The sequence below is a fragment of the Asterias amurensis genome, chromosome 7 (assembly GCF_032118995.1).
Source record: "Asterias amurensis chromosome 7, ASM3211899v1".
NCBI lineage: Eukaryota > Metazoa > Echinodermata > Asteroidea > Forcipulatida > Asteriidae > Asterias > Asterias amurensis.
In genome coordinates, this window is record NC_092654.1 from 15,801,454 (window position 1) to 15,825,458 (window position 24,005).

General features: G+C 38.8%; 3 protein-coding genes across 9 annotated transcripts in view; 1 reads left to right on the forward strand and 2 right to left on the reverse strand.

The window, feature by feature from the left end:
- Positions 1-130: 130 nt before the first annotated feature.
- Positions 131-7,318, reverse strand: LOC139940011 (eukaryotic translation initiation factor eIF1-like). Its single transcript, XM_071936203.1, has 4 exons — positions 7,151-7,318; positions 3,512-3,563; positions 3,101-3,194; positions 131-2,063 (listed from the first exon to the last, which is right to left on the reverse strand). The coding sequence occupies exons 1-4, from the start codon at positions 7,194-7,196 to the stop codon at positions 1,917-1,919; spliced, it is 339 nt and encodes a 112-aa protein (XP_071792304.1). The 5' UTR covers positions 7,197-7,318; the 3' UTR covers positions 131-1,916.
- A 1,783-nt stretch (positions 7,319-9,101) lies between these two features.
- LOC139939840 (E3 ubiquitin-protein ligase NRDP1-like) lies at positions 9,102-15,547 on the reverse strand. Of its 2 annotated transcripts, none has more exons than XM_071935982.1 (2): positions 15,417-15,547; positions 9,102-14,846 (listed from the first exon to the last, which is right to left on the reverse strand). In XM_071935982.1, exon 2 carries the CDS (start codon positions 14,743-14,745, stop codon positions 13,786-13,788), a length of 960 nt encoding a protein of 319 aa, XP_071792083.1. In that variant the 5' UTR covers positions 14,746-14,846; positions 15,417-15,547; the 3' UTR covers positions 9,102-13,785. The 2 variants fall into 2 exon arrangements, with proteins under 2 accessions (XP_071792083.1, XP_071792084.1); XM_071935983.1 differs by having other exon boundaries at positions 15,393-15,547.
- Positions 15,548-15,826: 279 nt separating this feature from the next.
- The window catches only part of LOC139939447 (uncharacterized), a 34,110-nt gene continuing 25,931 nt past the window's right edge, over positions 15,827-24,005 (forward strand). The window contains exons 1-2 of one of the 6 annotated variants that reach the window (XM_071935372.1): positions 15,827-16,107; positions 18,142-18,320. In XM_071935372.1, the coding sequence (XP_071791473.1) occupies positions 18,280-18,320 (41 nt within the window). In that variant the 5' untranslated portion in view covers positions 15,827-16,107; positions 18,142-18,279. The other 5 variants (XM_071935376.1, XM_071935375.1, XM_071935374.1 and 2 more) reach the window with 5 other exon arrangements.

Consider the following 24,005-nt stretch of genomic DNA (forward strand, 5'->3'; position numbering starts at 1 on the left):
TCTAACTTATCGTGCTGCATAAATAGCCCAAGGAATACAAATTACAAAAGAAAATGTGCGTTCACTTTTTTTTAAGCATAAATGCAAAATATTCAAGTCTGCAAAAGTATCACAAAGTATGACAAACAAGTAAAGTTAGTTGACATCTGATCATTTATTTAATCAATAGCACTTTTTCCTCAAATTGAAACTTACTTGTGTTTAAAGCATGGATGCTATCAAATAATACACTCACATGTTGGGTGATCGTACACATTGTGGGTGATTTTAATGTGCAATGTTTCATTTAGACAACAAACTGGATATCTTGGTAAATAAAGATAGTAAAATATGGTTACTATTGTGGAGAAATTTGACAAACTTGTGCACAAAGTTCAATATATAAAGGCAGTGGACACTATTGGTAATTATTCAAAATAATTATTAGCATAAAACCTTATTTGTTAACGAATAATGGGGATAGGTTGGCAGTATAAAACATTGCGAGAAACGGCTCCCTCTGAAGTGACATAGTTTTCGAGAAAGAAGTAATTTTCCATGAATTGGATTTCAGGACTTTAAATTTAGAATTTGAGGTCTCAAAATCAAGCATCTGAAAGCATAAGAGATGTTAAATTTGTATCGGGGATAAAGAATATCACACAACTTCATGTGACAAGGGTGGTTTTTATTTCATTCTGATCTCGCAGCTTCGCCGACCAATTGAGCTTAAATTTTCACAGGTTTGTTATTTAATGCATATGTTGAGATACACCAAGTGAGACGACTGGTCTTTGACAATTACCAATAGTGTCCACTGCCTTTAAGAGCAATGTACAAATATCAACCTTTATTTGTCTTAATGTCAATAAAAAGTATTCAATTCTTTAGTACAAGAACCTCCGTTTCCTATTAATACATTTCTGACTGAATTTTATAGCACAAAATGATGGATTTAAAAGCAAATTGTTTCAGTGGAGAGAGGAGAATTGGCAACAAAAGAATCAAATCTGAGACAAGACCATACTAATTGGCTCCTATAGACCTTATGCATTGACATTATCCGGCCACCATCTTAGAGGTAAACTGATGTTGAAACAATAGCAAAACGCAGATTTATATGAGCGATGCACAAGATTGACCAACTAACAACCTCCTATTGACCTCTAAGGGAGGGCGCCCAACTCCAAAAAGTCATTTGCATAAGGTCACTTGAACTGTGCTTCACAGTTGAAGTCCAATAGGAGACTTTGGAATGCTAGGTGGCAGCAGACTTACCAGGTAAATTTCCATAGACCTTTTCGCAAATACCGGGGCGCGCGCGTAAAGCTTGGAATTAGGTGCATTGTGGTCTAGCTGGTAGCAAAATTTGATTCATATATATCCCACAATGCACCTCATTCAACAGTCTGCGCTTGCGCATTGGTATTTGCGATAAGGTCTATTGTTTACGTAGTTCTGAGTATGCGCACATTGCCGAGAACAATAGATTTTACCTGGTAAGTCTGCTGCCACCAAGCATCCCAAAAGTCTCCTATCATGGAAGAGCAACTTTGTATGATTAATATGACTTCTGTGATAAGGACAACAGTGCATTGATACACTGTCTGAAAATAACAAGAACAAAAACAGAAGCAACACTCTGATTCTATTCAGTAAAATGGACTGGTTTCTATGACTGACATCTTAAGACTTAAGGCCTGGTCACACAGGGCGCGATAACGAGAACAAAAATGAGAATGTTAACAATGCACGCCCTTGATTGGTTGAATGAGCATGGGCGTGGTCTGCGTGGAGCAGTTCAACCAATAGAACGCCTTCTCTTTGCGTCATTACCGTTTTCGTTAATGCTGCAAACGAGCAATTCCTACTTATTTACAACATTTTGAATGCCTCACTGTCCAAAGACATAAAATGTAAATATTATTTGCATTAAGTTAGAAGCCGTGGAGTTTGATCTGATGCTCCTTGGCAAGTCCGCAAGTCTCCAGGAAGTTTTTGACGTGCTGTCGCTGGTCTCCTTGTAACTGAATGACTTCTCCGAAATCTTTCTCAGTGTGTACGTTTCCATTGCAGTTAAAAAACTGTAAAATAGAAAAACAATATTATACTTAAGATTATGCAATCCAACAACTAAAGTGAGCAATTAAAGGGAGGTGTCGTTTTGATCTTAGCAGGCCTAAGGCTGTACAGGGAATAATGAACTTTGAACCCAGTTACTGCAGGTGCAAGCACTGCCCACCATATCACAAAGGGCAATGCCGTGCTACTGTAAACCTGTGCTGCTGGCGGCAGCCATTTTACGAGATCATTGAAGACCACCACTCCCCAAAAGGAAACACAAATTGAAGAGACTTTGCAGTCAACATGACTTGATTAATGATTAACTCAAATGCAGTTTATAAGAATTTTCCAGCCCGAATCAAAAAGCCATTCGTCCAGACCTATAAGGTACTTTGTGCATTTTGTATGGATTTCTTAAAACTGCTTTTCCATAACTGGAACCCAATGTATGGATGTTGTAAAACTGCTTCTGCATAATATTTTGGAGCCTCTTGATTTTTTTTTCAAGAGTGGTCTTCAATGTATACAAAAAGAAACATTGGTTTTTTGAAATAATTTTTTCTTTTTTCAAAATGAATTTTTTATTGAATGGCCTTTTGATTGTTACATTCACAAAATTGCTATGATGACATCATAGATCTGAGCAGCAGTATTGAAGCCACAGTGGGAGTAGTTGCGATAACGTTGTTGAAATTATACGTATTGGACCAGATTGTCATTTGCCGCTCGAGAGAATCTCGTAACCCTCCGGCCTGGCGGCTGTCGGGAGGAGGGTTACTATATCGCAACTACAGTGGGCGGTGCTGGGCGGGCCTGCTGCCAAGGACTAACTAATTTTGCCCAGCACTCAGAGCAAAATACACTGGGCTGCCCAGCACAGATTTCCCCCAGACTGCACTTACATCAATGATGGCCCTATCTAACTTGGTGTAATAAATTGGATTTAGGACCCACCAGTCCTCACCACTAATTGGTCTAGCTACAACACTGCTAAGCGGACACCGTTGGCAGACCCATTTACATTAATTATGATGTGTGGGTGATTATCTGAACATACCTTCTTCATCTTCTTGACAATGCGATGTTGTGAGTACATGGGGGAGATTCCTTCAACGGTGGTGATCATCTTTCTGCCGTTTCTTTGTTGACATCTGAAAAATCATCAATGCAGCCAATTTAAAGTTGTTTGTTAACTTTATTTATTTACTTTTAACAAATATTACACGTGTATACGTGACACGATGATGGTAGTTTGGCCGGAAACCTTATTCTGGTAAGCATACTTTTGTTGCGCTTAGTTACTTTGCTCTTTGTGCCTAAGAAGCTCTATGAAATTGTGCCCAGGTGTGCACTTACATTGCATTCATTCGTGGAACATACAGACATGTGAATGTTCTGTCATGTATTTCATCATGTTCTGTTTCTTTTCTAAACCTTAAGATTTAATTTGTTATATGTTTCCGCTTACCTGACATGAATTAACATCATACTCCCATCTTCACTGTTGTCTTGAAAGTGATCTAAAGCATAAAAAACAAAACCAAGAAATCAGTCAGAAAGCCAAGAAAGTTTTTTTCCTTTTTCTTCAAAATATTTTCTCAATGGGAATGGTGTGACTGTAGTGTTAGGAAAGGATTCATTAGACATTGAGGATTAAGTTCGTGTTCATACTAGAATTTGTGTCATGATTTTCGAAAGTGGTAAAAATGGAGCAAATCTGTTGACTAGCTGTCAAAATTGTGCGTGTTTGACCATTTCGCCCTGTTCGTTATGAGCATGGGTCGTAACCCTCCATCCCAGCAGCTCCGCCGGCGTCGGGAGGAGGGTTACGTTATCGCAACAATTATCCATATAATCGATATCCTGCCACCCCACTTGCTTGTTTTTTGTTCACTAAAAAGACTAAGTAAATGACAAATGATTTTCCCCAACTTTTTGTTGGGGAAAATCATTTGTCATTTACTTAGACTTTTTAGTCAACTCAATCAAAACAAAAGGGTACCATTTTTAGATAATAATAATCATATTCATAATTGTCTTCTTGGCACAACTATAGAATGCAGGTACACTTCGAAGCTTCCACTGCGCCTCCGCGGAGACGGAGTCGCGGTGACGTTCATACATACACAGTACACTGGAGTTGAGGTCGCGCTCTGTTGCTTAACTATAAATATTTGGCAACCTAGGGGGCACTCTGAAAGATGCACAACAGCGCCCGCATTAGGCTCGAAAATACACAACTGCGCTGTGATGTCAATTTATTTTATACGATAACTCACAAGACCATTAGATGATTATTTAAATAATTATGGGAACTCCGTACAAATAATTAATAACTTTTAATATTGCCGTACTACATATTACCCCAAAAGAGGATTATTTAAAAAAGGGAAAAAATTAAAGGCCGAATCCTAATACATTAGAGGATTATTTAAAAAAGGGAAAGAAAGCCCGAATTCCGTACAATAATTAATATTGCCCTAATACACTTGACCCCCCAATAGAGGATTATTTAAAAAAGGGAAAGAAAGCCCGAATTCCGTACAATAATTAATATTGCCCTAATACACTTGACCCCAATAGAGGATTATTTAAAAAAGGGAAAGAAAGCCCGAATTCCGTACAATAATTAATATTGCCCTAATATACTTGACCCCAATAGAGGATTATCTAAGAAAAGGGAAAGAAAGCCCGAATTCCGTACAATAATTAATATTGCCCTAAAACATTTGACCCCAATAGAGGATTATTTAAAAAAGGGAAAGAAAGCCCGAATTCCGTACAATAATTAATATTGCCCTCATACATTTGACCTTATTAGAGGGTTTAAACAAAAGGGAAATGGAAAGCCCGAATTACGTACAATTATTATTATTGCCCTCATACACTTGACCCCATTAGAGGATTGTTTAAAAAAGGGAAAGAAAGCCCGACCGCGCCTCCGCGCCTCCACCTTCCCCTTCTTCACGATTGCATCATATGCTCGTCTTCCTAAAGACGCCCTCTATCGGCCATTGTCCACACCGCGTCTCCGCGCCTCCGTGCCTCCACCTTCCCCGTCTTCACGATTGCATCAAATGCCCGTCTTCCTAAAAACGCCCTCTATCGGCCATTGTCAACACCGCGACTCCGCGCCTCCGCGCCTCCACGCTTCCAGCTTCCCCGTCTTCACGATTGCATCAAATGCACGTCTTCCTAAAACGCCCTCTATCGGCTGCTTCACCTACCTCACCACTCACGTCACACTTTGACTCCCTACGACCCTAACATTTTATCTGCTGTATTCATCAATCGCACTCAATACAATCAAGTGGTAAAGAGCTATTTTCTTCCTCCATGCTACGACCAAGTTACTTAAAACGTACGTGACCGCAGATAGAGCTCCGAGTGTACCTGTATTCTATAGTTACTCCGTCATATATAATAACACCTCATTCAAAACAATACTTCCATATAGACCCAGTAACTGGGGCGCTGTACTCCTTTTCAACAATTTTTGACTTTATCTGTCGTACTAGCGCCCCAGGGAATGGCACAGAATTTTAACGAATACCCAGTTTTTCGCGACACCCAGCCACAAAAAATGCCTCAAAATGACAAAAAAGACCAAACAAACTAGCTCAAAAATCGCCTAGTCTATTCTCGATACGTCTAGGATGTAACATCAGGCATTTAATTGTACTCACGATCATTTTTTAAACTCCAAATCGATGATTTTTAACTCCGCATCGTGGAGCGATTGACAAGTCTGCGATTTTCGGATGTGTATGGTAACGAAACAAGGCGTCGCGTTAACGTTGTGGGTGGATGTCCATCAACGGCTGTTTAATGCTACACTTGTTACAGGCGTTGCAGCGAATGCTATACATTGTACACGGGGATGGGTACAGGCGCTGCAGCTAGCGAGTGCCCACGTGCGTTCAATCATGGTCAACGTAACTTACACGGTGCCGGGTTGTTGGAAAATTATCAGAAAGGGGGTGAAAGGTTCTCAGAAAGGGAATATTGTCTGAAAGAGGGGATTTTTCTGGTCTGAAGTCTGCTGGATGAAGCTGGATGGTTCTGGATGAAGTCTGCTGGTCTGGATTTTTCTGGTCATCGCCCCCCCCCCCCCCCCTGAAAAAAAGGGGAAAAAAGATGATAAATAAATAAAAAAAAGTTCTACAGTGACACTGGCAGCACTAAACATTATAAGAAGCAATTTAACCATGCCCAAAAATCGTAGGCCTAGATGAAGTACAGCGGTTTTTATTTATTTATCATATTTTTCCCCCTTTTTTTTTTTTTTCTTTTTTTTTGGGGGGCGATGACCAGAAAAATCCCCTCTTTCAGACAATATTCCCTTTCTGAGAACCTTTCACCCCCTTTCTGATAATTTTCCAACAACCCGGCACCGTGTAAGTTACGTTGACCATGATTGAACGCACGTGGGCACTCGCTAGCTGCAGCGCCTGTACCCATCCCCGTGTACAATGTATAGCATTCGCTGCAACGCCTGTAACAAGTGTAGCATTAAACAGCCGTTGATGGACATCCACCCACAACGCGACGCCATGTTTCGTTACCATACACATCCGAAAATCGCAGACTTGTCAATCGCTTCACGATGCGGAGTTAAAAATCATCGATTTGGAGTTTAAAAAATGATTGTGAGTACAATTAAATGCCTGATGTTACATCCTAGACGTATCGAGAATAGAGTAGGCGATTTTTGAGCTAGTTTGTTTGGTCTTTTTGTCATTTTGAGGCATTTTTTGTGGCTGGGTGTCGCGAAAAACTGGGTATTCGTTAAAATTCTGTGCCATTCCCTGGGGCGCTAGTACGACAGATAAAGTCAAAAATTGTTGAAAAGGAGTACAGCGCCCCAGTTACTGGGTCTAACTTCCATATGCCTTGTTGGGGCACTTGCCAATATGATATTGGCGAGTGATCCAACAAAAAATGGCGGGGCCGACAATTGACATTCACATTTCACTTCAGTGGCACAAACCATACAAAGCTGTTTGCACATGTTTGTGCACAATTTTACATGTGGTGGATAACTCGTCCGCAAACAGCTTGCGTGACGCAAGAACAAAAAAACTCCAATAGAAAACAGGATCCTTACCCGTTGTTTTGTTCAAGTTCTGAATATGTCCTCCCATTCCAGCCATGTTGATTACTTTCGGTTATTCTGTGAAAACTTCTTAAATCAATAAACAAACTACGATGATTGTTTCCACTTTGTAAGGAATTGCTGTCGGGAACTGTGGCCAAAAAATATCTATCACACTATCCCAACTCGAACACAAGGTGGCAGCAGAACGGTAATTAATAGCCGTCCCATCAAAACCTATCGATCATCCACCAATTAATTTGGAGTAGAACAGCCAAAGAGGCGAAAACAACGACATGCGATTTGAAGAAATAATAACGAGCCAAATACATCATATTTTATAAATGTCTTCGTTACTCTTTATGTAGACATAATAATAATATGGGGAAAATACAGTAACCCCTTTGGACAATAATTAAAGGGGTCTATGTAACTTTTGTAGGACAAAACACAATGTCCACAGACTTACACTAAACTTACACAGTTGAATATCGTGACTTTTAAAGTGACCGGTTAATCGCCACAACAACAAAACAGGGAAAATAAGCGGTTTGAAGGAACGAAATTTGAGTACAAAACTACCCGTTGTCAAAAATAATTGTCTTTTCTTTTCTTTACCCAATCCTTATGCTTCATGGTTCCATGTGTCATCCTGAGGCAACCCTTTTTCGGCAATGCATTTATTTGGTGTTCACTTTGTTTTGGGGGCATTTTTGTTTGTCTTTTAACGAAAGACAGTTGGAAGCAGAGATGAAAAATATGATACTGTATTAGTGTCATGGCCTGTCAAAAATAATTGTATTTTCTTTTCTTTACCCAATCCTTATGCTAATAACCATGGTTCCATGTGTCATCTTGTGGCAACCCTTTTTCGGCGTTGCATTTCTTTGGCGTTCACGTTGGTTTGGGGCATTTTTGTTCAGTTGGAGGGTATGATTGTTATTGTTTGCGCCAAAATAAAACTTTCGCAAGCACAGATAAACAAATTTGATGCTGAAAATGTCATGGCCTCGGGTAAACTGAACCCGTAAAATAAGACAATAACTTGGCACCCCCCCCCCCCCACATAATCCTTGTCTTTGTTGTGAGACATCAATTAGGCGCGAATTTTCGTAATACAAATTATGGACCACGCGCCCCTTGCGATGACCTGCCAGTTCAAAATAAAAGTACAGTCTCCCCAACGATGATGACTATTAATGTTTGCTTATAGGGTCTGTAATCGTTTGGTAAATGTCAACAAAAACTTACGTGATAAGATTAAGAATTACCCCAGTTTGGGATAATCATGGAGGCTATCTCCAATGTATTTTGAAAAACAGCTCCTTTCGAACATGATAATAGACCGAAGTACTGCGGATATGGAAAGATTAATCACCTTTTATCCAAACAAGAAGCAGAAACTTTCTAAGATTGTGGATTCCTAACAGAGATTATTCTTCTTGCGTGTGGCTACTCTCTAAATGTGAAAGAGTGAAAAACACCACTCTTTACATTTTGAGTTGTCCCTTATTGCTATTTCACTCTTTTAAGGGGGTTTCAATCTAGGGCAGAGTGAAGCATCACTCAAAAAAGATGCAAACTTCAATCTAAAAGAGTGGAAAAACACTCGAAAAAGAGTTGCCCTCATATATGGCTCTTCGAAGAGTGCCTTTTCACTCGTTTGCACTTTAGAGAGTATGTCTCTGAATTTTTGGCGACTTCTCAAAAACGAGACCACCTTTTAAAATAAATCAATGTTCTTGGGTTAGTCACATTTGACGCATTCCCAAAAAACAAACGCTCAGGAACTTGCCTCCAACTTTGTAAACAGAACCCGTAATAAACCACGACTATTTGGCACCCCAAACAAAACAAAAAATGAACAAGCAGCCCTTGCACATACGCTAACTTTACTTTCACTTTGTATTAACCGAAATAATTTTCTTATCACAACTCTGTTCAAGACAGTGCATGGTGTCGCTATCATATTGTTTTATTGCATCAAAACGATTAATTGGCAGGAAACACAACAGCTATTATTTAATTTTGAAGACAAAAACCATCAGCTTTTTTATAATCTCTTAATAAAACACTTTTATCATTTTTAAACTCGTTTCCTAACTAAATAAGCATAGCCACAAATAACCGTGAAGATTACAGGTTAAAGGCAGTGGACACTATTGGTAATTACTCAAAATAATTATTAGCATAAAACCTTTCTTGGTGACGAGTAATAGGGAGAGATTGATGGTATAAAACATTGTGAGAAACGGCACCCTCTGAAGTGCCATAGTTTTCGAGAAAGAAGTAATTTTCCACGAATTTGGTTTCGAGACCTCAGATTTAGAACTTGAGGTCTCGAAATCAACCATCTAAACGCATACACCTTCGTGTGACAAGGGTTCTTTCATTATTATCTCGCCAGTTTGATGACCGATTGAGCTCAAATTTTCCCAGGTTTGTTATTTTATGCATGTTGAGACACACCAACTGTGAAGGCTAGTCTTTGACAATTACCAATAGTGTCCACTGCCTTTAACATGAAGTTTCTCGTTACCCATTATGGTCGATTGACTTCTAGAGGTTTGTCAGTTTATGTATATGGTGGAATACATAAAGTGTTTAAACTGTCAGAACATTTCTAACGTTCCTTTACATTAATAATGTCTACACTTGTAAATACTCTAAGAACGGTTAACACAAGGCTATAGTTGAACATCAACTGGAAGAGCCCTAAAATAATGTTAAATATTAATACAAGTGTGGTCCATAACAGAGATAGAGAAATAATTTCATATAAAACTAAATTAATCAGATTTGTGAACAATTTTTTGTCTCAAAAGAGTGTCAATGAAAAAATCAAGAAAAGTATTGAAATTTTATTTTTAATTGTCCACCCCCATGCAAATATAGAGCACACAATGTTTGTTAACATTACATAGAACATTACATGTGTCACCTAAAAATTACATGCTGGTATAAATTCTACTGCCCATTCAAAAAAAGGCTGCCAACACGTTTAAGCAAATAAAGCCTTGTTGTTGAAGTATCATAAATAACACTATGTTATAATTATTTAAGGTTATTAAGAGCCTAAAATTATGTTTTGAAATTGTAAACAAATTGCTTTCACAGTTTTGTGTTCGTTGCACCTGATATTTAGAAATAGGTTTGACTACACCCATATCCATTTTTTAGTTATGTGTCCATAAAAATTAGCCTCAAGTTTTGATACTGGCCTATTTAAAAATAGCTTCTCACCAGGATTTTAATCTAATCACGAGAGATCAGATTAAAAAGAAAATCCCTTTCTAAACAATTAGTAAACAATCATCACCTAATAACCAAATCTATGTGTCTCAAACAATCACTAAAACTCAACCTAAAAGGGCAGCATTTTTTTTTTCAGACAGTAAAACATCCAGATATTGGCATTTTTTTTAAAATTTTGTTTGTTTGTTTGTCTGTTTGTTTGTTGAGATGATCTTCCTAAGGATATAAACACCAAGCTTGCAACAGCCAATCTCTATATTAATACAAACACTGACACTGATTTAACGTCTACGTTGTGAGTTGCACAAATCAAGATATTGTGATTCAGTAACTATAGGCGAGGATGCTTATAATTCTCGTCCTTGTTAAATCAGTGGTTAGTTTGGGGGATTCGGACCTGCAACCTTGTGATTGCAACTCTGGCAGTCTAACTTATGGACATAATGGTGACAACTGGACCAGGGCATTGGACATTTCTAATTAATCAAAATGGCTCCTTACTTCGGTTAAAGGATTTGGGTACCTTTTCCAAAATGTCCATAGGTTTACATTAAACTTACAGGGTTTGAAGATAATGATAGTGGAAAGCTTCCCTTCAAATATTACTTACTGAGGTGCTGTAGTTTTTGAGAAATGAGTAAAACAATGTCATGAAAATACGTTTGTAAATGATTAAAATAATTTTCGTCTCATGAGACGAAAATTATTTTCATGACATTGTTTTACTCATTTCCCAAAAACTACAGCACCTCAGCACGTAATATTTTCAGGGAAGCTTTCTACTATCATTATCTTCAAACTGTGTAAGTTACATAGACCCTTTAAAAGAGATTTATAAATGACATTGTGAGCTTTGCCAAAAACTCCTTTGTTACATGTACTAACTGACTGAACAATCTTAGTACCGTAGTTATGTGTCAGTATTACTCCTTACTATACATGCATATTAATTGAATTTGAATCAACTATATTACTGAAAATTAATGACTTGAAATACTTAAATTTGGTTAAAATCACCTTTTTAGGTATCGGGGGCGATTTCACAAAGACCTAAGATTGATCTTAAATGTGTATCAATCCTTATTGAGTCGCAAAGTGTGATGTCACAATACAAAGCACTTCTATAGTGAACAACCTGTCTTAGATGAGTCTTAGTTCTAAAGCACATCTATAGTTAACAACCTGTCTTAGATGAGTCTTAGTTCTAAAGCACTTCTATAGTGAACAACCCGTCTTAGATGAGTCTTAGTTCTAAAGCACTTCTATAGTGAACAACCCGCCTTAGATGAGTCTTATTAGTTCTAAAGCACTTCTATAGTTAACAACCCGTCTTAGATGAGTCTTAGTTCTAAAGCACTTCTGTAGTGAACAACCCGTCTTAGATGAGTCTTAGTTCTTTGTAAAATCAATCCCAGATTCGTAAACACATACTAAAAGTGCTACACAGTTACGATAAATAGAATAAAAAATAGATTTTTTTTCTCTTTTCAGTAGCTACATGTCATACTTTGGGGAACAAGGTATCAAAGAAACAACAGTTGTACTGGTACAATTGCTTTTAAAGGGAAGGTAAACTTTTGGTAATTGTCAAAGACCAGTCTTCTTACTTGGTGTATCTCAACATATGCATAAAATTACAAACCTAAGAAAATTTGAGCTCAATTGGTCATCGGAGTTGGGAGAAAATGATGAAAGAAAAAACACCCTTGTTGGACGAATTTGTGTGCTTTCAGATAGGATATAAATGACTTCTAGCTAGAAGTCTTTTATTACTTTAATTACCTCTATTTCACAATGTATGCTATTTCAGAGAGAACCGTTTCTCACAATGTTTTATACTATCAACAGCTCCCCAATGGTCGTTACCAAGTCGGTTTTTAAGTTAATATTTGTTTTGAGTAATGACCAAACGTGAACCTTCCCTTTAACACAAAGTAAATATGGAACTAGAATGTTTACCAACAACTTGAATGACTCAAAAACAAACTAAACGCAGAAGCCTGCATTGTATGTAAATTTCATGTCTTAAAATATCATCTCTACATGTATAAAGTTTTAAATGTCATGGCCTCCCAGTTGCCCTGATCTTTGCCTTGGTGCTGTCCCTTAAAATGTTTCCTATATTTTCCAATGTGCCATTTGCAAAATAAAATGGCCTTGCCCTCTCAAAAATGAATTCCAGGCCTATAGAAAATGCCTCCCACATTATTTATTAACAATGTACACTACATTATGTACTTGTAAACCTTTTCCTAGTAGAGCAACGTTTGGTTTGATTTAGTTGATTCTTCCCTTCTCTAAAATAAAATGTTTCATTATTTGTTTTCTCCACGTTACTAAGCAAAAGTTTTTTTTTTTATTTTTATATTTTGCATAGCATGAAGTAACAAGACATGCACTAAGCAGCAAGATATGCTTTCTGTGTGTTTAGTACACCAGCCTTTAGTAAATTTTAGATCAAACTAATAATGTCGTACTTTTTTACGACAGTAAATGTACGAGTTTAAAGATATATGAAGATACTATGACTTCTGTCAGCGTACTCAACTTGTCTATTCTTCTGTTACACACACAAAAAAACTAGCAGAGAAAATATTGATTTTTAAAGGGACATTTTGCCTTGCATTGGTCGAGAGTTGGTAAATGAAATTCGTTTGAAATGCAACATTTTGTTATGAAATGCATTGGTTAGAAAGATGTTTTACAAGTAGAATACATGATCCACACAAATTTGCCTCGAAATTGAAGGCTGGTTTTCCTTGTACGTCGCGAACTAACAAGGCACACTATTTTGTGGAGTCAAATTACTCCAGAAAATGGCCGTCCATGTTACTTCGCAAAGTAAAAGAAAAACTGTGCAATTTCGGGAATATATGTGTGGATCATTGTATTCTACTTTTAAAACATCTTTCTAACCACTGCATTTCATAACAAACGGTTACAAACACTTTTTCATAGACCAACTCGCCCGATCCAAGGCAATGAATCCCTTTAAAGGCAGTGGACACTATTGGTAATTACTCAAAATAATTATTGGCATAAAACCTTTCTTGGTGACGAGTAATGGGGAGAGGTTGATGATATAAAACATTGTGAGAAACGGCTGCCTCTGAAGTGCCATAGTTTTCGAGAAAGAAGTAATTTTCCACGAGTTTGATTTTGAGACCTCAGATTTAGAACTTGAGGTCTCGAAATCGACCATCTAAACGCACACAACTTCGTGTGACAAGAGTTATTTTTCTTTCATTATTATCTCGCAACTTCGATGATCGATTGAGCTCAAATTTTCACAGGTTTGTTATTTTATGTATATGTTGAGATACACCAACTGTGAAGGCTAGCCTTTGACAATTACCAATAGTGTCTACTGCCTTTATTAAGGTATGTTGTATCTATTCTATGCCATGTGCAAATATCATGACTAATCCTGGTTCAACTGACATCTCTTCACCCATGTGAACATTATCACATGCCATGACAAGAACAGCCTGTTTGCCAGGTATACGCCTCGTAACATATCGTTCATAAAGATGTCTGTTCATCTGCCTTGTTTCTAACGTCGACAGTCCATGTGGCCAATTGCGCTCATGAGCATTTTCCATCAACTCAGTGGCAAGGTGGGGTGGGCAACCTATTTCCTGCAAGGATCGTTTAATCACAGCCTGCAGAACTGCGTCTGGAGTTGAAATCATACCACCCCAACGTGTGACTTTTGCGAGGGGAATGGTATTCACCCATCTTACGATCTCATTATTTTCTAGTTCATCTTCAATGGCCTGTACAGAGGGGTTGGCATTCGGTGTGGAGATCCTGATCGCTCTTATGTAATCCTTCAGCATCTGCATTTCTCGTCGGTGCTCCGTAAGAGAATTCTTCATGTCTTCAACTTCAGCCCGATAATCTCCTATCTTTGATGCTTGGTCTTCAACGACCACTCTTAGTTCCCGAACACAGTTGTGTGTTCTCAGTTCATCCTTTGGTATAACCATTCCGCAGCCTTGCTCGCACTGTACTGGTCGTTTGGGGTTGTGGTCACATTCCTCAAGATGTGACGGCAGCGAATCGAGCTTCACAACAACTGTACATCCAAAGCTGGCATTATCACACGCAATGTAGAGACGAGCTAACAAGTTACGCAAGATACGCGGTACTGGCTTGAGCTGCTGTGATGTGATGGGATTTCGATCTACCGGGCAAGTACGCTGACGGTTCAACCATTCGTGGATACATACTGAGCAAAAGGCATGTTCACACTCTGGTGCCTGTACGGGTTCTTCAAGGACTGCGCTACAAATTGGACAGATGAGCTCCTCATCTACATCACCACGGAAACGTGTTACATCAAAGCCCATTTTGATTGTCTGTACTGTACACACAATCAAGTAAGCATTTCCATCCAATTGCCAAATTATTTGGCTAGAATTCCACTCTAGTTGTTGATTTAGGGCTGGTTCTGGTGGAAGAAAAGATATCTGATCAACCATTTACAACTTATTTAAATTGAATTCATATTTGATTGTAAAATATATGCAAAATTACATCTGTATCAATGTTACTTATTAATCAATATCATGTACACACAAAGAAGGTGTTTTTGTGCATGTGAGTGGGTTTTACACCTGTGAAATAGATGGATGGAGGGTTACTAATCTATTACAACTACATCATGACGGTAGTAATGCCCAGCATAGTTGCGATTACACTCAGTGACAGACAGTGACACCACAAGCTACGCAACATGCCTACCAACTGGCCAACCAAATATTGAAAGGTGACAATGGCAATGGATGAACAACTAAACCAATACACAAACACCACTCAACAAGTACCTATAACAAATGTAAAAAGGCTGGAATTTCTAAATCTGACTAAAAACTACCCAAACAAGCCTAGCAAATAAATAGCAGCCGGCTCAGAAAGCCGCGCCGGAGAAGCAAAAAAGAGGATCTAGATCAAACTTAGAGCTTAGACATGTGAAAAACTTCCAACAAACACTTACAATAAAGTGACATGGCTGAATTACCTGTTTATCTTGTTTTTAAAGTCGATCATCTTTAATGACAATTCTACTCAGTCGCTTTTATCCGATGTTTAGTTGGCGACACACAACATCATTCATGTCATTATGTATGGCCGGTCCCGTTCTTTGATGGTTTCCTGAACGTGTCATGTATCTATTTTACACACGTACATCCGCCGTTTATCGAACATCCGCGATTTTTCGGAACTCGCGACCAAGTTTTTGCAAAGGAGTCAACCTCGCTCCCTAACTGTTTGTTCGATCTCTCCCCACCAGCGCCAATCTTTCCCAGCATGCTTTGCTCACTTCAGAAGCCGCGCGTAGGACACGGGCGCCCCCTACAGCCAGCCAAGGCAAGTTTGTCCAACTCGACCTTCTGATGATGCATGCTATTCATAGCGTGTGATCGACGAGGAGCGTCAGTTTTTTTATCTGCAAGTGCAAGATCGCTAGGCATGCCGCAATGAACAGATCTACCAGAAGAAGGGTTTGATTTTAGTTTAAATAATGTTCATGTTTAATCATAGCAACTATACTTAAACCTAAGTCTTCGAAATGACGTCATAGACATGAGATGAGTAAACGGCAAGCATTTTTGGAGACTGGAAACTTGTGTGTGGATGGAGCGATCAGGAGACGAGTTTAATTTTTGCATTTTACAGTACACTACACACAGGGGACAGTTCACAGTACAGTTGAGTTATTTTTTAATTTTATGCCATCCTTGTGGATCTTATTTTTGTATAAACGTTATTGCAACTTGCATTCCATTAGTATTTTTATAAATTAAGAATACCAGTGGAATGCAAGTTGCAATGTGCATGTTGGGATTGTTGTGTTTTTTTTTGTGGTTTATAATTATAAAAATGCCAAGGGCAAGGGCCCAAGCCAAGGCAAATCCATTGTTTAAAAATTGGAAAAGTTTCCGTATGGCGCCACCACTTTTTCATTCGAAATAAAATAATATAGTATCTAATTTACCTCATTGACATATCCCTTTTTGTAAAAATGAGTGAAAAAGTGGTGGCGCCATACGGAAAGTTATCCTAAAAATTGTCTGGTCTGTAGTTTTGACATTTTTTGTTTGGGACTTTGATTTGGAATCAATCAGTAACCTTTCCTAAATGGTATAACTGAACTAGTTGTGAAAACGTAACCCTCCTCCTGACGCCCGGGATGGTAACCAATCATGGTATTGATCAATGATGCCAAACAAATCCTGTACAAAAATGCAAGTGGCAACGTGCTTTGCTGACTGAGTAACTATTTTTATGATGCTGTGGCACAAGAAAAGAATGTCGGTCACTTCGTACCCAAGTCACTTCGTACCCAAGCCACTTCGTACCCAAGTCACTTCGTACCCAAATCACGTCGTACCCAAGTCACGTCGTACCCAAGTCACGTCGTGTCCAAGTCACGTCATGCGTGAATGAATTGTACAGTTGTTGAGACCATGGAGTAGAGACGAAGGAACTGATTTGAAACAAAACTTCTGGGTTTTTTTAAATCAAAGTTGGGGATTCGTTTTTGTTATCAGCACTGGTTATCAGTAAATAAAACATTCACTTTTTAGGAGAGTTAAAAAAAAAAAAAACGCAATTTACGGAGGAAAAGCTCGTGTAAAATATGCCCTCAATGCGTGCCATTCTCCGTCGGACAAGTCAAAAGTAAGTTTTCCCTAAAAAATCTGTGTCATCTTTTGTTACAATGCTATTTTGACTTGACTAAGACTGAAAGTTGCGATAAACATATCCAGGCATAACCCTCTATCATCCATTTCGGTTACGATGCGGAAGGATTGGAGGGTTATGATTACTAAAACTTTAGAGACAGAGAGTTCTTTGTCCACCTCCATCATCTCCAGTTTTGTTCCGCTAGGCTATTGTCTTTTGACTTCGTGGAGATGACAGCAGAACGATCCTCATCAAAGTTCCAGGAGTACTCCATGGTTTGATTTAAAAAATATTGTACTACTCAGTTTAGCCCGTTCACTAACATAGTGCCAATTATTACACGACTCAATCCAACTCGCGGCCCCTTGGATCTACTGGATGCTATGCCCAACTCCAAGTTTGTAGCTTCAGGAGTTGAGATAATTCCCCCCCCCCCCCAATGCCCAGTTGTCAAATACTTTTCCTAAGTTCTGGCAAGGCACAACAACACAAAAAGTGTGCGCCCGTTTTGGGGTGGATTTCACAAAGGGAGTCCTAACTAAGTCCTGCTAAGAGATAGGACCAGGACTAGTCCTAGGCAATGCTAAGAGATAGGACCAGTCCTAAGTTAAATAGGACTGGTCCTATCTCTTAGCATTGCCTAGGACTAGTCCTAAGTTAGGACTACCTTTGTGAAATCCACCCCAGAGCTTTAAATTACTTGAATGGTGTAAACATCATGATACCAACAAATGCTCAATCAATGTTTACATCATGATGTTTAGTGATGTTTCGATTTGCTGAAACAGTGGCATTAGTTTTACCAAGCCAGTTTATTTTGTTTACTCCATGATTTGTGGTCGCGGTTGACGGGTAGTGGCTTTGTGAACAACGATTACAGTCTAGACTGTGAACACACATCGCACATGTGACACTGTCTGCAACTTTTTGTGATCATTACTTACTTAAATAATAGTAATTAAGTCTTGCACTAGTTCTTATTAAAATGCACTAGTTTTATTAAAATTCATTTTAAATGTGCTAAATTTAAGTGTTAACTTATTGACTTTTTTTAGGTACTAGATACCGACTGATCATGTCTGAAGTCTTTGATGCACCGGATACATGTAAATTGGATTAGTCAAACTCAAATCAGAAAATATGTGATTTTACCTGATTACGGATGCTGAAAGAGGAAAAAGTAACACATCACTATGGAAATGGCTGACGAATATGATCCGGCGTTTCCAACTGAGTGAGTATTCCATTTTTGGATGAATGAAATGTATTTGTGTTGCTCTTGAATGGGTTGTGTTCATAGACTGAAAGTGTAGTGCTGGCAGCCAGCACCACTTTTTCTTAAGATGTTCAGAATCATTTCAAGTGGCACCAATACATAATGTAGTACACCAATAAGTTAATGGTAATTAAAAATTTGGTTGCAAAAAATGGCGCAGTTGGCTTTTATAGAACCCTTGAAGGATTGCTTTAAATAGTATACAAAATGTGTTCTAATCTTGAGGTGCAAAACCATCAAGGTAATATTGTCGAGTCTGCAAAATCTTGCCATTGTACTCTAGAGGTACACACAAACCTTTCAGTACAGAGCTACAATGTCCCCCCCTCCCCCCAGTCTCTTTTGTACAAGGTATGTTTAACCTCAGTGGTTTAACAAAATAGCATTCTATGTTTTTGAAGTCATGCTAACAAATACACAACAGTATTATGCGCTTAATCTGGTTGTTTCTAAGTGCATATTCAGTATTTTCTTGCAAGGTATGTGGGACTTAGTTTGAATTATGAGACCTTTTACATAGCACCATGTAATGGTTTACAAGGTGCTGTGGCTCAATATGCTACCAATAAAACCAGGATCATGATGCGCTTTAATTTTATCTGGTCATTGTACACATTTTTGGGGAAGGGAAGTCTGCTCCTTGAATCTCAAACTGTGTTAGTTCCATGGAGACTTTTCTGTTTGTAGTTTTGTATAAAATTAGAAAATCTTGACTGATATGAGGACATGGGAAAGGTCAACAACAATGAACCCCTATTGTTTTTGCTCTGAAGGTCTTTTGAATACATTTTCTGCGATAAAGGTTATATAATTTACTGTGGTGTGGTTTCTGCTGTATACAGACATGTTGGTCAGACAATTTAGGATCAATCGAAATCATACATTGTAAGTAGGGCTGGCGAAAAGTGAAATTTGGTATTCGGTTAACCGCTGGCCGACTGTCGGTGAATATGATTCATAATGCGGTACCAAGAGGATTTTGAGTGATCATTTGTGCTAGGTTATAATGGCATCACAATCATTAGCCTTTCTGAGATGTGGTGGACATCGACACCAGGAGTGCACTGATTTGCTTTGGGTGTATGCAGACGGATTTACCCAAATCCTATGGTGTCATAGTGCTGTGTCTACCATACTTCAAAATGGCTTATTGGACTGTTGTGCAAATCTTTGGTACTTCCACAGTAACCTTTGCATATTCTAAGAAGTTTTCTTAAAAAGCCTCGGTACCTGACAACACTTCTTTTGTCCTGCGAAAAAGAATTCTGCTTGTTCAGTCCATTTCTAACGCTGCTGATCGTTTTAAGCCAAGTTTCACTTCAATGCTGTAGTTTGAGGTCAGAAAAAAATAACAATTAAATATTTTTTTATTTTTTTATTTTCTTTGCAAGTCATCAGTGAACTCCTCATTCTGTCTTCTTTAACTGTTTCAATTAATGCAACCAAATGGTGCTTAAAGGCAATGTACACCTTTGGTAATTGTCAAAGACCAGTCTTCTCACTTGGTGTATCTCAACATATGCATAAAATAACAAACCGGTGAAAATTTGAACACAACTGGTTGTCCAAGTTGCAAGATAATAATGGAAGAAAAAACACCCTTGCCACACAAGTTGGGTGCTTTTAGATGCTTGAATTTGTTCAAATATTTTGGTGAGAAGTAACTTCTTTCTCAAAAACTACATTACATCAGAGGGAGACGTTTCTCACAATGTTTTATACTATCGACAGCTCTCGACAACTATCAACAAATATAAGCTCATCACATTTAGCTTGCAAAAAAAATGGTACTGGTGTATGACCAGACACAAATTAAAGGAACATGTAATTTGTTCAATGGCCATAAACCAACACGTTTTACAAAATCTCAATTAGTTTTTATTTAGTTTTATGTCCATAACTTTTGTTCAACTATTTTTAACCTTTATGTAAAGCTTAGCTGGTTTCTGTCTAGCAATCTACATTTTTGGAAAACTTCTCGAACAAGGTTAAAGGGAAAACAACCAGCATCACGAATTTACCTAGGCTTTTGTCAAGGCCTTGCTTGTTGCTTGGACAGCTTTATGGAGCCGCTATCCCAAGTGACTTGAAGGGGAGACCAAGCACTGAGTGGCACATATCACGAGGGCCTTTTATAATTTGATTGGGGTTTCTTATGTTTTTCTTTATAAATTTGGCCTTTTGCTACCAAATCGGTTTCAAAAGTCTCAACCAATCAGAAACGACGGGGCCGGTCAGTGGGTCAGCAGCCCTTCTTATGAGGAAAGTATAAATTTGTACAGGAACCTTGCAGAGTGCACCACGGCAAAAGCACAGGGGTGTGTCTTACTTTGAGGGCTGCAAACCACTTCTTTTCCCATCCAAAATGACACTGAAAATTCTGTATAAATGTATATTTTGGTATAATTATGCCAAGGTAAACATTTCTAGAGTATTTTATGACACATAAACCATGGAGGAAGCCGTCTCCCTGCATAAACGAATGCAAAAGCCTGCAGAAACATACCTAGGCTCAACAGTAGCCCAACATTCATGTGGTCACTGGAACACATATGAACCGCTTTAAAAAAAAAAGGAGTAAGTTCATGAATAACAAGGATCAATTTCCCCTTGTACATAGCAGAGCAAAATGGTACACAAAATGTAGTTGCTACTCAAAAATCATCATTTGCTACTCAATATTAGCATTCAGTGTACACAAAACTATTCAGTCGAAATATTTTGCTACATGCAAATATGCTGGTCGAAATCGTTCCTGAACAACAATTAGTCTTATTAGAAATAGATTTCAATTATGTTGTAACTTATGGCCAGTAACATCATCTAAAGACTATGACATGATCACATGACACGTTACCATGCAAGCCACACATCGGCCATAAGTTTTCACCAACTCAAAGTTCTTGGGCCTCATTATTAAATTCTTAAAGGAACCACTGTCAGTACCTTTCCTTATGATAAAGTTATATCGCATGTATCTGATGGATTGAGGACTAGTAACGTTTAGGTATCAAGCAACCTGTGGAATATTTCTGCCCAAAATGTTCTCATTGTTCAAAACTGTAGGACTTGCAATCTTAGGGTTGTATGTTCGAATCCTACCTTACCTTACTGCTTGGTTTTACAATGACTAGAATAAGTACTGTCGCCTGGTCACTGAAGCATAATTTCTCGATTTGTGAAATTCGTAAAAAATATGAGAGAGATTAATTGCTGTTGTCAGCTTTGCGTTGACCTCGAGTGGCAGGTCTTTTTCAGAAATAATCGAAAAATCAACACGTGGCATTTTCTCAAACGAAATCATCATGGAAACTATGTTTAGTTTGCTCTATGTTTTCGTAAACGACTTTTACGAACGAATATTCTCTTGAACATTTTGTTCTGTTGCTACCGTACATGGAGATCTTTGTGCTCGACACTAGTTGGTGGTCGACGGTCCCGAGTAAAGATTAAAAGATTGGAAATGTTGACAACGCCTGTCACAACGAATGCACGTGTGTGTCCAGCCATCCCCCGTAATGTAGGCTGTTCTTTTGGGTGTCCAGTTTTGTTGGAGAAATACTTCGATTGTCATTTGCTGAACTGAGTTTGAGGTCCACCTGTGATTCCAATTGCAGTCTCTTTCTGCAGTTCTAAGCAACGAGAACGGACTGAGGTCTTCCCACCGTGGCGACTCGACTAACTGAAGCAAAAGGTAAGACAGGTCACACTCGCACTACAGGTTCGTCGTTCATGTTGCCACGAAGTTTTGGAAACGTGTGTCTCAATTCTGACAAAAACCCACCGACGAAGAGGAGGTCACGGCCGCATCACAACCCTCTCGAGTCGTAGTTAGTAAATTAAAAGATCCTGTGCATTGAATGAGCATTAGAAAGGAATCTACTGACGGGATTTGTTGAACTGCTTGAACTATAATATCGAGGACAGGACACTTCATGCCTGCACAAGTAGGTCATTGAATTGTTAAGTTCCATTGCCAGCACGAGCACTTTTTAGAGAAGAAGCATCGTGGTTTTACCTGCGTCTTCAAGAAGAATGGTACGTAATTTATGACAGTATTCATTACGACCCAGACTATCGGAAATTGTGTTTACGGTGGACTCACTTTAAGCAGTTGAATTTTGGAATGGTCTTGGTTTGGGGTTTCATTATAAATGGCTGACGGAGCTGGTCAGAGTTGGGTGAGTAAAAGCCAACGTATTTTTTTGCACATGGTTCAATTTCATGTTGCGTGTAGCTTGTTTTAGATACCATCTTGCCGACCACCGTACTTTTACCATTATTATCTGGACGTCCTGGGGGTGGGGATCGTCAGCAGACTACTTAAAAGAGTTTGTACTCCCGAGTAATGCATGCATTTGTCTGCAACCCTCCTTGCCCGATGGGCCCCCGGCTGGGACACACTCAGTACACAATGTCTAGCCTTACACGTATTATGCATGGTTCTGTTCACCACATAACACCAACGTACAGAATAACGTACACACACACAGGGAACGTGAATTTCAAGATGGCGGAGCAGGTCATGTAGCAAGTAAGTGATAAAGCTGGACCTTGCTGTAATTTTGTTCGTGCACCGCGTTTCGTGGTGTAGGTTGTACGTGTTCCTCGTACCACGTGTATTTATTTCTGGTCAGTATTTTGTTCATAATAATATGGTTTATTTGGGGCATGGCTTGCCGCCGTGTGTATGTATTTGGCGAGATACGTTCGGTTTGTACATGACGATTGTATACACATGTACAGTGTACATTATGTATGCATGTGTGTGTGAGTACATTTTTTTGGGGGGTGCATTGTTAATGGAGGCGGTTCGTTGTGTGGAATTTTATGCAATGCGTTTGGAAGTGGCCATTACCATTCCAATGTGCATAATGAGTTCAGAGTCATATGCTGGCCACAATAAGGCATTGCTTTGTAAAAGCTCACCAAATAAAGTGTGGAATGGTTTAGACACAATGATACAGACACAACAAGAGGATTCATAAATAAGGAGCTTGTTTCATTTTTACAAATCGGTCTACAAACGGAAGAGGGGAATTGACATGAATGGAGATTTCACATTGAAGACTTGTTGTTAATAAAATGTTAAGTGTGTTACTGTGATTAACTCATTTTGAACGTAGTAGGCCTTATAACAAAATAAGTTCTTTTTATTTAGCATCATTCCTTTTCCAGTTTGACAGCTAGCTTGGTGTGGTATTATGAAATTGTTTTCTTCAATCAGCCAATGAATAGTCCAAATACACCAACCACATTGCCTTCACTTGTGAAGTTCTTGCAAATAAAATAACTCTGCTAGCACAAAGACTAGATGACCACCACGGAAAAACGACAGTTCAGTGCAGCTGCTGCAGACAACTGGGCCCAATTTCATGGCTCTGCTTACCGTAAGCACAGAATCAGCGCTTACGGAAGCAGGGAATTCTGTGCTTACGGCAAGCCTATTTCACGGGTTAGCGGTGAATTTTGGCGTCTGCATGTGCTTACTCCACGTTACTAGGCATTCTACGCTTACAAGGCTAGCGCAGAAATTGGGCGCTTGCAAGTAAGCGGGGAATTGTGATCGTAAAGCACAGAATTCAGCGGTAAGCAGAGCCATAAAATTGGGCCCTGGTAGCAGCAGGCAATGCAAGTCTAGGC

Bases quoted from the DNA above. Each gene is read 5' to 3' on its own strand.
- LOC139939840 (XM_071935982.1), bottom strand. From the start codon at position 14,745: ATGGGCTTTGATGTAACACGTTTCCGTGGTGATGTAGATGAGGAGCTC.
- LOC139940011 (XM_071936203.1), bottom strand. From the start codon at position 7,196: ATGGCTGGAATGGGAGGACATATTCAGAACTTGAACAAAACAACGG. The intron at 3,564-7,150 runs GTAAGGATCCTG...TTTATGCTTTAG, and splicing joins GAACTTGAACAAAACAACGG to ATCACTTTCAAGACAACAGT. The intron at 2,064-3,100 runs GTATGTTCAGAT...TCTATTTTACAG, and splicing joins TTGTCAAGAAGATGAAGAAG to TTTTTTAACTGCAATGGAAA.